The sequence below is a fragment of the Bubalus bubalis genome, chromosome 10 (genome assembly GCF_019923935.1).
Source record: "Bubalus bubalis isolate 160015118507 breed Murrah chromosome 10, NDDB_SH_1, whole genome shotgun sequence".
Classification (NCBI taxonomy): domain Eukaryota; kingdom Metazoa; phylum Chordata; class Mammalia; order Artiodactyla; family Bovidae; genus Bubalus; species Bubalus bubalis.
Genome location: NC_059166.1, coordinates 81,251,974 through 81,270,047, shown reverse-complemented (window position 1 = coordinate 81,270,047; position 18,074 = coordinate 81,251,974). Strand labels below are relative to the sequence as shown.

At 39.3% G+C, this 18,074-nt stretch overlaps 1 protein-coding gene across 8 annotated transcripts in view; it reads right to left on the bottom strand.

The window, feature by feature from the left end:
• The window catches only part of UBE3D (ubiquitin protein ligase E3D), a 177,633-nt gene that overhangs the window by 113,344 nt on the left and 46,215 nt on the right, over window positions 1–18,074 (bottom strand). The window contains exon 8 of one of the 8 annotated variants that reach the window (XM_044924488.2): window positions 1,874–1,983. The exons of the other annotated variants lie outside the window; for them this stretch is intronic. Within the exon in view, the coding sequence (XP_044780423.2) occupies window positions 1,971–1,983 (13 nt within the window). The 3' untranslated portion in view covers window positions 1,874–1,970. The remainder of the gene's footprint in view (window positions 1–1,873; window positions 1,984–18,074) is intronic. 8 annotated transcript variants of the gene reach the window in all.

The following is an 18,074-nucleotide window of genomic DNA, read 5'->3' as shown; positions in this document are numbered from 1 at the left end:
GGTCTGATGAGGTCTTTGCAACCTCCAGACATTCTTTGGATTATATAACCTCATTGTTAACACTAGCAAGCGGGTACTCTTTCTGCCCCCTTCTGATGCCTATGTCAGAAGCTTTCTCTATCTCCTTTATACTTTAATAAAACCTTATTACACAAAAGCTCAGAGTGATCAAGCCTCGTCTCTGGCCCTGGATTGAATTCTTCTCCTCCGGGGGCCAAGAATCCCGGTGTATTAGTGTGATTCAACAACAACCTTTCATCTGGGAGATCACTGTCAGTAAAGTATAAGACAAAGCAGATGTGGCAGGAGAAGATGAGAAGAGGTCAAAAGAGTATAGGGAAGAGGTCAAAGAAGTCAGAATGAAAACAAGAGGATGCCAAGGCAACCATTTCCAATAAGAAATGGTGAACACTGTTCAGTGCTAAGGATTGAGAAAAAGCAAATGACTTTTGCTCAGCAGGTGACCACTTGAGATCTTTAGATGAGCAGTTTCAGTAGATGATTTGAGTAAAAGCATGATTGGCTGTGTTACACAAAAGAAGATCTCCTTAAGGGTGATACTGAAAGACTTCCAATTATAATTTTAATGTAGATATGATCAAAATGTAAACTTCTGTTTCACAAGGCATCATAAATCAAGTTTAAAATTAAGTTACAGGGTGGAAAAATATTTTCAACAAATACATAATTAATATCCACAATCTATAAGAACTCCTAATACCAAAGACACACACAAAACCACCCAGACTCATAGACATCAGCTTAGGCAGGCAAAGGAAGATGAACAGGCTATTCATGGAAAAAACTCAAATGGATAGTAAACATAAACAAACATGTTCAACCACAGAATCAGGGAAACACTCACTTAAAAAAGATACAATTCTATCAGATTGGCCAAAATTAATAAACCTGACATTATAAAGTATTGGAACAGGTATGAGAAGTAAAAGTGACAAAAAGAATAGTCCCTGGGAGAACAACTGAGCACTATCTATTAAAATGTAAAATACCAGCAGTAAGGATCAATTCCATTTTCCAATAAAAAGAACCAGGGCTTCTTTTACAGCTAATCCAAGGGTTGCAGCAGGGAAAATATGAGATGAGTCTGCAGCACTTTGCAGTATCAGAAAGTAAGAAAGTGATCAAAAATTAAAAAGTCTGAGGACATGTCAAACTACACAGGAGCCAGCTGAAAAGGACTCCCAATGGCCAAAGCTGGAACAACCTCAGCAACAAAATAAATAAACAACAAATAAATAAATACCATACTATATAACACAGGGAATAGAGCCAATTTTATAATAACTTTAAATGGAGTATAATATGTAAAAATACTGAATCACTATGTTGTACACCTGAAACTAACAATATTATAAATCAACTTTAATTCAATTAAAAACAAATAATTCACAAGGAAAAAGAAGTATTTATGTTGTTGTGTAGACTGGGAAGTCATTCATTTTTAATTGCTCAGTAGTATTCCACTGCGTGGCACTACAATATGTTTGTTCACTTATCTATTGATGGATATTTGAGTTATTTCCAGTTTAGGGCTATTAAAAATAAAACTGCTATGAATATGAAAATATAAATAAACAACATAATGTTGGTTTATAACCTAAGGTACGAAATAAAAATATATGAGTCCACCAGATAAAATAACTGAATAAATAAACAGAAGAAAAATCCCCAAATCTTCCTTAAGTGAAAATTTCAAATAATATATGTAGATAGTACACCCTTCCTGGGGGTGAAGCTTATCGTCCCCCCTCCTCTTTCAGTGTGGGCTAGATTTAGTGACTCAATTCCAAAGAAAAGAACATGGAAAAGGAAAAACAGTCAGTTCACAGTGAGGAAGACTGGGCAGCCTTACCTTAGCCAGGTAACCAAGGTGAACACTGTCAGTGATGCCTGTGGATTCCATGTACCCCCCCTGATATGATGTGATGTAACTGTATTCTTTTCAAAACCTATAACCTCAATCTAAGCAAGAGAAAAAAAAATCAGACAACCCAAACTAAGAGACATTCTAGAAAATGCTTAACCAGTACTTCTTTAAATAGTCATGGTCATGAAAGATAGGGAAAGTCTGCAGAGCTGCTACAGACCAGAGGAGGCAAAGGAAATGCAACAAATCAATGCAATGTGATATCATGGACTGGATCCTGGAATAGAAAGAAGATGTTAGTGGAAGACCTGGTGAAATCCAAATAAAGCCTAAAGTTTAGTTAACAGCAATGTACCAATGTTGGTTTCCTAGTTTTGACAGAGGTGCCATGGAAACCTAAGATAACATCAGGGGAAACTGAAAATGGGTGAAAGCTATGTACACAAGAACCATCTGTACTATCTTTGCAACTTTCATATAAATCTAAGGCTACTCCCATAAAAAGTTTATTTTTAAAAATGTAAAATAAATATATTCCAGGAGCAGCAACTGCAGTTCTATTCACTTGAAAGAAATCCTTACAGAAGTGCATAAGGATGCATGAATACAGTCTTCACTACAGAACTGTTAGTATCAGGGAAAGATTTTAAATAATTGTAATAAATGTCTTAAGAAATCATAAAATATCTGCAAGATGGAATATCAGACTGCAGTTTAAAAAAATGATATGTATCTACATGCACTGAGAATATATAATGTTGAGAAAAAAAATAAATTGCAGAAGGATATTATATGATAAGAAAAAAGAGAAGACAAAATATTTCCACATGTATTTCTAGGGCATACATACACACATGTCTATGTTTAGATAAAGTCTGGCAAGATACACAGCAACCTGGTTACAGAGGTGACTCACTGTCGGGTCAGGGGCTGGAACTGGAGATGGTGGTGGAGGACATGTGAGTTTTATCCTATGATGCTGAAATTTATTTCTCAGGGATGATGGCTTCCTCATTTACCTGCTGCTGCTGCTAAGTTGCTTCAGTCATGTCCGACTCTGTGCGACCCCATAGACAGCAGCCCACCAGGCTCCCCCGTCCCTGGCATTCTCCAGGTAAGAACACTGGAGTGGGTTGCCATTTCCTTCTCCAATGCATGAAAGTGAAAAGTGACAGTGAAGTCGCTCAGTCGTGTCTGACTCTTAGCGACCCCATGGACTGCAGCCCACCAGGCTCCTCTGTCCATGGGAGTTTCCAGGCAAGAGTACTGGAGTGGGGTGCCATTGCCTTCTCCGTCATTGACCTGGGGAATCAGTAATGATCTATAAGGTGCGAGGACAGGACAGAAAATGGCTAGAGGAGGGTTCTGGCAGTTAACCTGGTGCAGTGGTGGGAAGGCATTCCATGACCAGCAGTACTGCCTGAGGCCCACGGCCTGAAACCCTGCCTAGGTCCTGAGACAAGCACTCGCTGTAGGGTGGATGTCACAGAAGCAGCAGGCCTTAACAACAGGGAGGCTGACAATGGAATGTGCAATTTATCTTGGTTTTCAACATAGGTGCAAGCACCCAGAGGGCTCCTGCAGCCATCCGGATTTAAAAAAAAAAAAGGCCCCGAGTGATCCTGAAACTGACATTTTCCCTCTCCTCCAGATGATTTTAGAATCCAAGGCTCACTTTTCACCCCAGATGCCTAGAATAAGAGCAGAAGCAACCAGGACCACTGCTGTCACTTTACATGGTAAATGTCAACTACAACTTTGGCAGATGTGAAGAGGTATATATACCTCTTCCCTTATTCTCATCCCAAGGCCAATGCATTTCCTCACAAAGTAGGATTACAAAAATCCTATGGAAAATCTTGACAATTGAACTCAGAGTATATACTTAAATAATGTGAGAGCTCTATTTAAAAGTATACAGTTTTCCTTAATATATTTTAAGAGTTCTTTTCCCATCAATAATCTGGTGGTCTTTAACATAAGATTTTAGAAGCTTTAAATATATAATTAAAAGTAAATTTCTTCTTTACAACAACTAAGTCTCAGTAAATGATTGGAAGCTACAGCCCCTTTCCAACACTTGATCTTTGTTAAAACAGGTCATGTACATTCTGTGGTCCATCATATTAATATTTTGCTAATAACACAATATTCTTAGCATAGACTTTAATGCTGGTGAACCTAACTCTGTCTTTGAAATTTACTCTCAAGTAGATGATAAGTTGAAGAAAGTCACACATAGGGGAAGATTCATATCACCAGGAATTCATGGTCCCAAAACTCAAATGGACAATGAACAATGCCTACCAAACCCTCATCTGCTCCAAAGGATCATTTTTAATCTTCTCCGTTCTCCTCCATTGGAGAAGGAAATGTCAACCTACTCCAGCATTCTTGTCTGGGAAATCCTATGGACAGAAGAGCCTGGTGGCCAACAGTCCAAGGGGTCACAAAGAGTCAGATATGACTTAGTGACTAAACAACAACATTCTCCTTCTACCTCCACTGTCTGTGACCCTACCCCTTTCCCTCATGCCCGTTCCTCATCACTCCTATGTTACAAATAAAACAGAGGCCATCAGAAGAGTCTCTCTCATTTTTCCAAAACCCAATATGCAAATCTGTTCCACCCTCCACAGTTTTCATCTTCCTTCCTATCACAGAAAGAGAACCATTCCTGCCTCTAAGGCTGGTGGCTACATCTGAGCCTGGGGTACCATCCCCATCTTGTCAGAATTTTAGCATAGCAGGCATAACGTCTTTCTCTTGTCTAGTCAATTTCTTCTTCTCAACAGGATCCTATCTGTTGGCTTTTAAACAGGCTCAAGAGGGCCTGACCGCAACCTGCTTGCTTTCAGTCAGCTCCCTATCCCCTTATTCCTCCTTCCCTTCAAAGCCAACTCCTTGAAATGGTTGCTCACACGTGTAGTCTTTGTTTCCTCACCTCGCACTCACTGCTCACACATTCCAACCCAGCTCCCAGATGTATATCTATGATTCAACATCTTACCTGGTCTCTGAACAGCATCTGACCACTCTCACCTTCTTAAAGTACTTTCCACCATGAGCGTCTATGAAACAACACTTTTCAGCTTTTCTCCTCTGGCCACTCCTCTGTCTCCTTTGCAGGCTCATTCTTCTTTATCTGGCCCAGAAATGCAGTAGTCTTTCATAGCTCAGTCCTTCTATCTTCTCTTCCTAAACAATCTCATCTATGCCCTTGGCTTCAATTATGACCAATATGCAGGTGACTCACCCATTTACAAATACAGCTCAAACCTTTGATCTGAACTCCAGGTCTATATATTAACTTTCTATGTGCTGTTTCCTCTATGATGACTCAGTTCAGTTCAGTCGCTCAGTCGTGTCCGACTCTTTGTGACCCCATGAATTGCAGCATGCCAGGCCTCCCTGTCCATCACCAACTCCCGGAGTTCACCCAAACTCATGTCCATCGAGTCGGTGATGCCATCCAGCCATCTCATCCTCTGGCGTCCCCTTCTCCTCCTGCCCCCAATCCCTCCCAGCATCAGTCTTTTCCAATGAGTCAACTCTTCACATCAGGTGGCCAAAGTATTGGAGTTTCAGCTTTAGCATCATTCCTTCCAAAGAACACCCAGGACTGATCTCCTTTAGAATGGACTGGTTGGCTCTCCTTGCAGTCCAAGGGACTCTTAAGAGTCTTCTCCAACACCAAGTGTACCTCAAATTCAACACGTGTAAAACTGAATGTCACAATCTTCTCCCAGTGTTATCTATCTCAGTAAACTTCATCTCCCACATTCAATCAATCACCAGGTGCTGCAACATTACTAACTCAACTCTATCTTACCTACTATCACCCACTATCATCATTTCTTTTGAGTTTCTGCCATAGCTTTCTATCTGATCTATCATATCCAACTATTCTCTAGATGGTTGTCAGAAAATTCTTGGAAGGGTAACTTAAAACCACTTTCTCTGTGGATAAAATTCTTACTGATATTAGGATAAACACAAAGATAAAACTCTATACAATGCCCTTCAGGATCCTGGGTTGGTCTGCCTCCTCCCTACCTGTCCCTGTTTCTCTCTCCAGCAGAGCCACCTCTGCCTTCTTCCTAGCCCCTGGACTCACTGTGCTCTCTCCCATCACAGGTCCTTTTTCATGGACTTTTCCCCACTGTCCAGAGAATCTTCACATAGACAGCAGTTAAGCATCAATTCTTCATGGAATTCTTCATGGAATCTGAACCTGGATGGTCTCCCTATAGTTTTCTCTCAGAGTACCATTTATCTTTTTCATAGCACTGATCAGGTTACACCTTTGCATTTTCCACTAGACTCTAATAAGTCTATCATGTAAGGCATCAGATCCCTTTTAGCTCAATATTGCCCTTGCAGTACACAACACAGTAGTATTTCTTGAATAAATGACCATTTTCAACACCTCGCATTGGAAACTTTTAATGTCCAAATCCCAATGGATTCTTGAAATTCAGTCTTTCCTGTCTAGTTCCTCTTTGTACCTAAAATTACCTAAAACAGCCACAGAGGATAAACTCCCAGCTCTAGCTTTTCCCCATTTCACCCAGTCTATGTAAATCTGATAAGATGCTGTGGCAACATCTTACGGGCAATCAAGATGGTAACAGGAAAGGGGACCAAGTGAAAAGAGAGACTGCACGAGGAAAGGAAAGCTTCAAACCCTTCCATCTGAGCAGATCTAGCTTGGAGGAGAGAAAAGCTAGGAATGAGGGTCAGATGATCTAAAATATTACAACAGTTGTGGTGTTCAAAACTTAGCAGATCAATTTTTGGCAGCTCTGGATGAGAGTTTCTGGCAAGTAGGTTTCAGTCCCCAAAAAGGAAGGCCATTCTAACAATTAAAATGGGGTCCCTTTTCTAAGGCATGATCTAGTGAAGCAGGGTCTGGAGAAATGCATAGCCCAAAGAACAGCTGTTCTCAAACATTTTTGTACCAGCTGTGGAATCTTTTCTTCAAATGAGAACTTCTGAGGAGACTCTAACAGGCTAAGCAAGGAAATGGGAGCATCTCTGGGGGCAGATGACCACCCCTCCACCCCAGCCCCTCTGTGAGCAAAGGACCCCCACCCAGCAGCAGCAGCCACTGAGCTCCCGAGGACCCACCACAGTCGCCAGCCAGCCCTTTTCAGCTTTTACTGGGATAGGGGTGGAGTGGAGGAAAACATTTCTTAACTTTTCCCCATTTTTCTTTAATATAGCTAGTGAATACTATTTCCTGTCCCTCGACATGTATGCAGTTTTCTTTTTTTTTTTAAGAATTTGAGGCAGGGGATACATTTACCATGTTGCCTTAACCTTACTGCAAGTTCCTCTATGGCAGAAATCGCTATGTTCTTACTGTGGAGCACAGAGTAGGAGGTAATAAAAAAGAGGAAAAAGAAAAACTCAAAACTCTTCAGATGTGAAAGTTTAAGATAACTATCTCAGATTTGATAAAAAAACAAAAAAAAACAAAAAAAAACTAACACATGATTAGAAAATACAGAAAAGCGAAGAAATAATTTCATATACACATTCCCCTTCCTTCCTTTATCCAGTCCCAGTCACCCCATACCTCCTGCTTACCTCCACAGGTCAGAACAATACCTGGCTCATGTTCTTACACCAGAAGAAGGAAACCAGATTTTCCCCTAAGAAAGAAATCCCAAGAGATGAACTACTTTTCATAGGAAATCTGCTTGGTTAGAATCTCCAGGGAAAAAAAGTTCATTTTTATTATAAATTATTATCTTATTTCCTGTATTCCTGTATCTTAATGATTATAAATGAATTCATGGATAATACATGAATTCCAAATAAAACAAGCCTGAATTTAGGCCACCTTACAAAACACTGTCCACTCAGAAGAGGAATTTTTCCAATTACAGATCAAAAAAGTGGGTGTTTAACTTGCTTCATAATGAAGAGTGGTCTCTAGATGGGTAAGTCTTAGTGATAATATGGTAAGATAAAATGTGTAAAAAGTCCTTTCCAGAGAAGCATTTATATTTCCTGGAGGTACCTAATTATTTTTCTATACTTTTGGATCAACTTTCTTTCAATTGGTTTCTTGTCCTAAGAAGGTAAGGCAAGGGACATCTGAAAAAGTTACATTTGTAACCTTAAATTTTGACCTATAAGATCAGATATGAACACATTATAAATCAGAAGTTTTTGCTACTGAAGTTATATATTAACATGCATAAATATTCACTGAGTATAGTAGGGAAAGCAGTGTATTTTGAGGAGTAATCAAAATGCTGACATATTCTAAACTACCAAGGGACAAAACAGTTCTTGAGAAAGAGTACATATTTAGAGTGACATTTTTGCATCTCCTAAAACGTTATGGTGATGGACTATAGAACGTAATGACAAAGCACTGAATTTGGAATCATAACGTGGCTCTAATTGTGGCTTTCCCACTGCCTAACAAACTAATTGTACCCATTTCTCTTACTGCTCCTCAGTTTCCTTACTTATAAAAGGTAAGACTTGACATTCATTTCTGAAGTGTAGGTTTCACCTACTCTGCAGAGTCAGTGTCCCTAAGTGAGGTGCACTGACATGATCACATGACTCCTATGTGGGGAAGCAGAAGATGCCCACTTGAGATGGTATGATAAAGTGCTCTTAAGGGGCTGGTGACACATATCAATTCCTTCATTCACTTGCTCATTTATTTATTCATTCCAGCATTGTATTCACATACTATCCAAATATGTTCATGTGTAGTGTTTTAGCAGGCTATGCAATTAGTAAGTAACAAACTTGGATGTTCTGTTGAACAGAAAATTAGCATAAACTAATATCTATGTTTTTATCAGTAAAAAATACAAACTCAGTTAAAACACAAAATCACTTAATTTTAACTCCAAAGTATTTCAGGCAATGATAGTCTCTACCACGCTAGATACAGAGCTTCAAAGTTAAGGAGAATTTGGCAATGATTTGTCAGATATGACACCAAAACTACAGATGAAGAAAGCAAAATTAGATAAATGGAACTATATCAAACTTAAAATTTTTGTGCATCAAAAGATACAATCAATGGAGTAAAAAGGCAACCTACAGAATAAGAAAAATATTTTCAGGTCATATGTCTGAAGAGGGGTTAATATCAAAATATATGAAGAATGCTACAATTCAACACCAAAATATCAAAAAAAAAAAAAAAAGATTAAAAAATGGGCAAAGAACCTGAACACTTCTCCAAAGAAGATATACAAATGGCCAACAAGTATATAAAAAGAAGGCCAATCATCAGACATGAAAATCAAAACCACAATAAGATAATACCTCATATCCACTAGAAAGGCTACTATTAAAAAAAAAAAAAACAAAAGATAACAAGATTGACAATACTGATGAAGATATGGAGACATCAGAACCCTTGTACACTGCTGGTGGGAGCATAAAATGCTGCAACTACCATGGAAAATACTATGGAGGTTCCTCAAAAAATTATAACAGAACTACTATATGATCCAACAACCTCATTTCTGGGTATCCATCCAAAATACTGAAAGCAGGGTCTCAGTTATTTACACACCCAAGTTCATAGCAGAACTACTCATAATATCCAAGAGGTGGAAGCAACCCAAATGTCCATTAAGGAATGAATGGATAAACAAAAAGTGGTCTATGCATACAACAGAATAGTATTGAGCCTTGAAAAGCAATCTTGTTACATGCTACAACATGGATGAAGCTTGAGGAATGCTAAGTGAATTAAGCCAGTTACAAAAAGATAAATACTATTATGATTCCACTTACATGAAGCATCTGAAGTAGCCAATGTGATCAACTGAACTGTGGCTTCCCCAAAATTCCTAAGCTGAATATGAACAGTTAGAGCTCTAACCCTCAATGTGACTGTGTCTGGAGATAGGGCCTTTAAGGAAGTACTTAAATTAAAGGAGGTCAAAAGAATGAGGTCTCATCAGAGAAGGAAGTGATGCAAGATCCATCCCTCCCCCTCCCTCTCTCTGCATACGAGGACACAGGCAAGATGATGACCATTCACTTGGAAACCAGGAAGAGAAACTGATCCTAATGGCACTTTGATCTTGGACGTCTAGCCTCCAGAATTATAAGGAAAGCCATCTCTGTTGTTTAAACCGTACAGTCTGTGGCATTTTGTTATGGCAGCCCTAGGACACTAAAGCAGTCAAACCCATAAAAACAGAAAATTGAATGGTGATTACCACAGGCTAGGGGAAGCAGAAAAATATTATAGTTTCAGATTTGTAAGATAATAAAGTCCTGGAGATGGGTTTTACAATGATGCGAATATACAGCTGACCCCTGAACAATGAGTTTGAACTGTGTGGGTCCTCCTATATGCAGATTTTTTTTCAATAGTTAAGTACTACAGTACTATGCAATTCGTGGTTGGTTGAATTCATGACTGCAGATAAAGAGGAACCTCAAACACAGACTGCTGCTAAATTGCTTCAGTCATGTCCGACTCTGTACGACCCCAGAGATGACAGCCCACCAGGCTCCCCCGTCCCTGGGATTCTCCAGGCAAGAACACTGGAGTGGGTTGCCATTTCCTTCTCCAATGCATGAAAGTGAAAAGTGAAAGTGAAAAGTGAAAGTGAAGTCGCTCAGTCGTGTCCGACTCTTAGCGACCCCATGGACTGCAGCCTACCAGGCTCCTCCATCCATGGGATTTTCCAGGCAAGAATACTGGAGTGGGGTGCCATTGCCTTCTCCACAAACACAGACACTTGATTATAAATTACAAGTGGATTTTTTACTGCACAGTTGGTGTCCCTAACCCCTATGTTGTTCAAACTTAACATTTCTAAACTGTACACTTAAAAAGGATTAAGATGGTAAATTTTATGTGATTTTTACCACAAGAAAGAAAAATTAAGCAGAATTTCAAATTTCCTTCTGAAATAAAGGAGAAAACGTGAATAAAAACACACTTCACGAATAGAAACAACTAGTAATACTATTTTATGTATATGAAATGTATATGGGAGTGATTTATATGTGTCTTTACTTCATTAGGAAAAGCAATAACGATAACTATCTTAAGGTAAAAATAACACTTCTAATTTAGAACCAATATTTACCAATTTAGCCAACAGAGAGAAATCTTAGTCTGTAAAATTTAACCTCTAAACTCTACTAACATTAGGGGTGAATATAACACATCAACATTTCAACCCTCAATATCTTTTGCAAGAAAATGCTATTAACAGGAGAAAATAGAACCGTTCTCAGTTCAAATTTTCCAGATGCCTAAGTCAGATATTCTATCTTTTGAAAAGGTGGAAAGAACCACTACCAACAGTAGGACTCATGTAACTTATACAAAAGAGAATTCAATTTAGCTTTAAAAAGTCTTTATTTTCTCTTAATGATTACATTCCCCTAAGATCTATTCTCTTACAAATATGAGAACAAAGAACCTGATACCTGTGAAATCCTTCCTGTTTAACAAAAATATATCTATTCTTCATGTCTGCCCCAAAGAAACAGAAATCAGTATAACAATAATTACACTATTTTACCATTTAGCCTATTTATTCTAACAAAGTTAACATGCAGAAAAATAAAATAAAATAAACACGTGGGATTACAGAGATTTTGGACTCATGATGTTACTGAAATGCAAGTCTGGCCAGTCGCACAGTGAGGCCAAACAACATCAAAACATCAGTTTAGAGCAAACTGAAAAGTTTATTGAGGGCCATGCAACGAGATGGGTGGTTTCTACCTTAAAATATCTAAACTCCCCAAAAGCTTTCAGCAAAGCCCTTTTCTAGGAAAGGTGAGGGAGGGGTGTGGTTAGTTGTTGCAAACTTCTTGTCAGGTCCTTTGTTCTTGTGGTCAACAGTCAGGTAACAATGTTGCTGTAAATGTATACCAAAGGAATAACTTTCACCCTCGGAGGTCCAGGCCTGGCTAAGGGGACGGAGATCTCAGGGGCGGGCGGCTCCCTCAGAGCCAGGGCCCTAGACCTCGCCCATTGTCATTGCTGAGGCAGCCAGGCCAACTGGCCTGGCCCAACCCAGCTGGCCCTCAGGCTGCGCAAATTGGGGAGAGGGAGAAGAAGAAAGACTGTGTTCCATGCAGAGGGCCATTGCCGTTATGCTGCAGAGACAGGGACGGGGGAGAGGTTCACTGCTGGGCCAAGGCCAATGGGGCAGCCTTGGTGAGGGCTCTGGAGTCTTACAAGACACAGCTCCCAGCCTGTTCCCCGGACACACCAGCTCACTGACTGGCCAGAGGCTGGGTAAGCAAGAGGGCCCTGTGGAGAAAGCCAGGATCCACCTCTTACCTCACTTTCCACCTGAGGACCACCATTCCACCAGCCATTGGCTGAAAGCCCCACTAACGGTCAATCAGTGACAGTTGGTCGCTTGGGGGAGCGGCCCACTGTGGCACCAACCAATAGCTGAGCAGGACCACTAACGGTCACTCACTGACAGTGGCTTACTTTGGGGAGGGGCCCACTGTGGCACCAACCAATGGCTGAGCAGGACCACTAATGGTCCCCGTGGTAACCGTTACCTAGTAACGTGCAGCAGGGTAATGGCCCACAGTAATAGCAACAAACACATACTAAGGGCTTCTCTCGCCTGGCTCTATTATAACGCCACAATAAAATTTCTTGTATTCACTGGACTAAATACCATTTCAAGAAAAGTTCTGGCTGTGACACCCAGAGTGGAAAGGTAGACACAGCCTGGTTTCAGGAAATCATCAAGAACAGTATTTCTCAACTTTGGCACAACCGGAATTTTGGGACCAAATAATTCTTTGTTTTAAGGGCTCCAGAACATTTAAGAGCAACCCCATTGCCACCTACTTCTAGATGCCATTAGTCCTTCCAGTTGTGACAACCAAAAATATCCCCAGACATTACCAAATGTCCCTCGAGGGAAAAAATTACCCCCAATCTAAAGAATAGGAGGTAACAGGTGAAATAACGAATTAACAAAATTAAACTGCAGAAGTGAACTTAAGAGTCCAAAGCTAAAAAGTTAGTATTTCAGATCTAAACTTTGACATGCGAACTAAGGAGTGTGAGTTGTAAGATAACTCTGGCTGAGAGTGGGCAGGGGGAAAGAGATTAAAAAAAAAAAAATAGACTTCAAAATGTTAAGAGACATGTGTGTCTATTGCTAGAAAGAACATTCTAAAAATATTACATGCTACTTTTTTATATGTGCTCAAGGAAATAAAACCATAGTTACATTTGCTATTTTCCTCTTTTAGACTGCCATCTGGCAATCCACACTTCCACTAGAAAAAAATTCTAGCCAATTTGACTAAAATAGTTAATATACCACCCCAAGTACCAAAAATATACCAGGGAGTCTACAATTTACTCAGTCATGCCCCAACAGAGATACTAATGTCCTTAAAAGATAAAAGTAAATAATTCACAGGATGCTTACCAACCTGCGAACTTTCCTCCCCACCTTTGGCATTGAGGCAAACTAGCCAGAGGAAAAGCACAACAAATGTACTTCTACAGAATAGGCAAACTAAAGTAATAAGCTCATTTATTGGATGTCAACTTATCCCCAAGATTGAAGTTTTAAATCCACTAATAAATACAACAGAATACAATGGACAATAGTCACTACATTTCCAGTTAGAACACATGAAATGATGAGACAGGTGCACTGAGTCCTTGTTTAACCCTTCCAAAGAAAGGCAGTACAAAAAGTCTTCATCATGATGAAGTCAAGGTGTACCACCATAACTAATAAATCTGAACTACTTCCTTCTTCATAATAGTCAAAAGTTATCCAAAAATGGGCACATCCGGACTAGGATCTCCTGTGAGTTCTCTTTCCCTAGTCCAAAAAGGCAGGCTAAGGTAATGAAAACCGACAGTCATCAATAGCTAAAAGAGTGATTATGAAATACGAGGACGAACAGAAAACCACGTGTGATTCACTTCACATGGGTTGCACTAGATGTAAACATAGACTGCATGTTTGGAGCACTTCTGCGAGCACTCATCTAGATGGGGTAAAGAGTGAGACAATCAAGGTCCTGGCTCTCCTGGAGTTTACATCCTAGTGCAGGAATTTCAGTAAATTATCAAACATTTGGGAAAAGCAACACCATGAAAGGTAGTACCAAACACAATCGAAAGTCACTCAGTTGTGTCTGACTCTTTGCAACCCCATGGACTATACATATACAGTCCATGGAATTTTCCAGGCCAGAATACTGGAGTGGGTAGCCTTTCCCTTCTCCAGGTGATTGTCCCAATCCAGGGATCAAACCCACGTCTCTCACATTGCAGGTGGATTCTTACCAGCTGAGCCACAAGGGAAACCCAAGAATACTGGAGTGGGTAGCCTATCCCTTCTCCAGTGGATCTTCCCGACCCAGGAATAAAACCGGGGTCTCCTGCATTGCAGGCAGATTCTTTACCAACTGAGCTATCAGGGAAGCCCCTACCAAACACAAGGTCTCTTTTAAAAAAGAGAAAAGTTAGTAATATTCAAGGAAAAAGAGTTAATAAAAAACAGAAGACTTTAATTATTATTCTCACAGAGACTGAGGGAACACTGCATCTGTAAGGCAAGAATAGTTTATGACATTAGAGAAAATTCTGAATAAACACGTACATTTAGACCTTTGAATGAAATTTTAGAAACCAAAGATAAAGAGAAAAATCCTAAGAGACAAAAAGAGGTATAAGCCATTTTCAGATATTCAAGGATTGACTATATTCCAAGTTTAAAAGAACTATTAGACTTATCAAACAACTGGAACAAAGAATCATGACTTTAAAAACACTGCAAAAATATACATACAATATAATACTATTTGTAAATATTTTTAAAACCATCAAACAATCCTACACTTTTCATGTCTCTTAGCGACCCCATGGACTGCAGCCTACCAAGTTCCTCCATCCATGGGATTTTCCAGGCAAGAGTACTGGAGTGGGGTGCCATTGCCTTCTCCTTTATGGTAACACACTTATACAATAAAAATATAAAGCCATTTATAGTCATTATGCAGGAGTACAAGTGAGAAGTAAGCAAATGGGGTAGAACTTTGGCTTGATACTTCCTTAAGAAGAAACAACCATGGGACTTCCCTGGTGGTCCAGTGCTTAAGAGTCTGCCTTGCCCTGCAGGGGACATGGGTTCCATCCCTGGTTGAGGAACTAAGATCCCACATGGCATGGAGCAATTAAGCACCACGATGAAGACCTGATGCAGCCAAATAAATAAATAAAATATTTTAAAAAAAAGGAGAAGCAACCTCCATCATCAGAATTCAGAATCATAAATGATCTCACCAAAGGAGAGAAAGTATCTTAGGAGGGAGAGACTGAACGTGAAGCCTTGTTAAGAAAGAGAGTCGGGGAGGGGAGAACTGGGAGCTTGTAATTAGCAGGTAACAAAGTCCTACTGTACAGCACAGAGAACTATATTCAATACCCTGTGATAAACCTAATGGAAAAGAATATACAAAAAAAAATTTTTTTAAGAGTAGTTTCTTATTTTGGTGAAGAGAATGGATACTAAATAGATATAGGTATTGATAACCAATGTTAAAAATAAGTTTAAGGATGTGTAATAAAAATTTAACGTTAACCACTAAAAAACATTTTTAAATAGACATTTTTTACTTTCAAATCATCAAAGGAAAGCAACGCCACAGAGAAGGCCACCAGTGTAAAAGCAGACTAAGTTCAACTATATCAGTAATCACAATAAACAAGAATTAATTAAGTTCACCATTAAAATAAACAGACTGTCACACTGCAGTTTTAAAATATCCAGCTACATGCTGTTTACCAGGTATATGTTAACAAGATATAGACCTAAGATAACATGGGACAGCTGAAAAGAAACAAATGAAAAACAAGATAACAAATCAATAATTTTTTAAAAAAGAAAGTAAATATAGCGATAATAACATCAGGCAAACCAGAATTAAAGAAAAAGAGTATCAAGTGAAAGGAGAGAAAAATCTTACTGATAAAACATGCAATCAATCAAGTTGTTACGGCACAAACCTTGTACATACCTAATTACGTAGCTTCAAAACATGTTACGCAGAAAAAGGCATCAAAACCAGAAGAAAACGACTTTTCCATAACCATAGTGAGATTTAACATGCCCTTCGCAAAAGAGCCACATTTCAAATAAATAAAAAGGGTGAATTAAAAAGTTGTAATAAACTTGACTATATAAACCTAAACATATAAAGGTACACACACACACACGGGCGCCCACACATGCATGCGGCTCCCCTGCTAGCTCAGTGGTAAAGAATCTGCTTGCAATGCAGGAAACTCTGGTTCCATCCCCGGGTCAGGAAGATCCTCTGGAAAAGGAAATGGCAACCCACTCCAGTATTCCTGCCTGGGAAATCTTATGGACAGAGGAGCCCGCTACAATCCATGGGGTCACAAAAGAGTTGGACACAACTGAAGTACTAAATCACAACAAAAATACACACACACACATTCTTCAACAAAGTCCCCAAGGCATCAAATACATAAGCCATATTCTCTGATCATGCCTCAATAAAACACAAGGAGAGTCAACTGTCTGTTTCATTTAGACTGGCATCAGATGGGCAAAAATAAAATCTATGTGGCAGCTTGGGTGTGGGTATAGAGAAAAGGATATTTATAGAAACTTTATGTAGGAGGACAAGCTTGCAATGCCTTTTTGCAAAATAATTTGATATTACCATGAAAATTTTAAAAGTCATACTCTTTGACTTGGTAATTCTACTTTTAGAAATAACTCATAAAAACTATACATAATCACAAAACAAATGTATAACACGCACAGTGCAATACTACTTAAAGCAGCAAAAACATAATATTATCAACAGAAATATGGTTAAATACTTACAGTACATTCATTTCATAAAGTGCCAAGCATTGACATGGAAAGAATCTCCAAGACACAGTGTTGTTGTTGTTGTAAGTGTGAAAAAATACACATGTATCATTCAAATTACGTTAAGACGCAAAAAAGAAAAAACAAAGTGGAAAAATACAGAACATACTTTTTTCTTCTAAAGACGGACATGATGGAGAACCTTCATATTTTACTTTATGTAAGTCTCTACTGTTTGAATATTTTATGACTTGTACTGCTTGTATAATTCAAAGAAAAGACAAGCAATAATTTTTAAGAATTTCTTACTTACTTCCCAGAAGACTGGGATCTTTCTGTTCTTGGTACAAATTTGATCAAACCCATCAGCGAGTACAGGACAAGTATAAGCTTCCAATCTGTTCAAATAAGAACATTTTCTGTTCCCTCTGCCAGGAATGCTCTTCCTCAGAGACGGTTCACTCCCCTAACTGCCTTCACGTTTTCCACTTAAATGTCATTTTATCTGAGGAAGACTTTTCAGTATAAAATGCCAACCTCCTACACCCACACCTCCTCTCCCCAACTATCTTAACTTGCTTTATAGTTCACTAGAATAACTTAATGCCTGTGTCTCAGTGTCCTTGTCTTTAACACAGGGTGATACGTGTACTCACTGGAAAAGACCCTGATGCTGGGAAAGATTGAAGGCAGGAGGAGAAGGGGACAACAGAGGATGAGATGGTTGGATGGTATCACCGACTTGATGGACATGAGTTTGAGCAAGCTCCAGGAGTTAGTGATGGACAAGGAAGCCTGGCGTGCTGTAGTCCACTAGGTTGCAAAGAGTTGGATGTGACTGAGCAACTGGACTGAACTGATACACGCACCTACCCCACAGGATTATTGTTAGGCTTTGAATGAGCTAGGAGCCCTCAGATGAGCACCTGACTTACAGTAAGAGCTCTATCAGTCTTTGATGTTTTGTCTGTTTTGTTTACAGTCTGCCATCCCCCTGTGAGAATGACAACCCTAGGAAACCGGCACTGCATTTTGTTCACGACTGTATCCCAAATGCCTGGAAAGCGTTTATCAGTAAATATTCATGGCTGTCGAAGCCTGATTTAGTACTGCAGCCATATGCACAGACAGCTGAGATTACCAAAAAAAAAAGGGGGGGGGCAATTATTTTCAGTAAAAGTAAGCTTTCTGCACATTAGCATAAATAATCTATAATGATCCAATCTATTTTGAAAGCACAATATGTAGCAGTATGATTGCTAGCAGCATCCAGTAGGGAAGTGGCACAGTCCCATTGAATTCCTTAATTTCTTAATACTAAC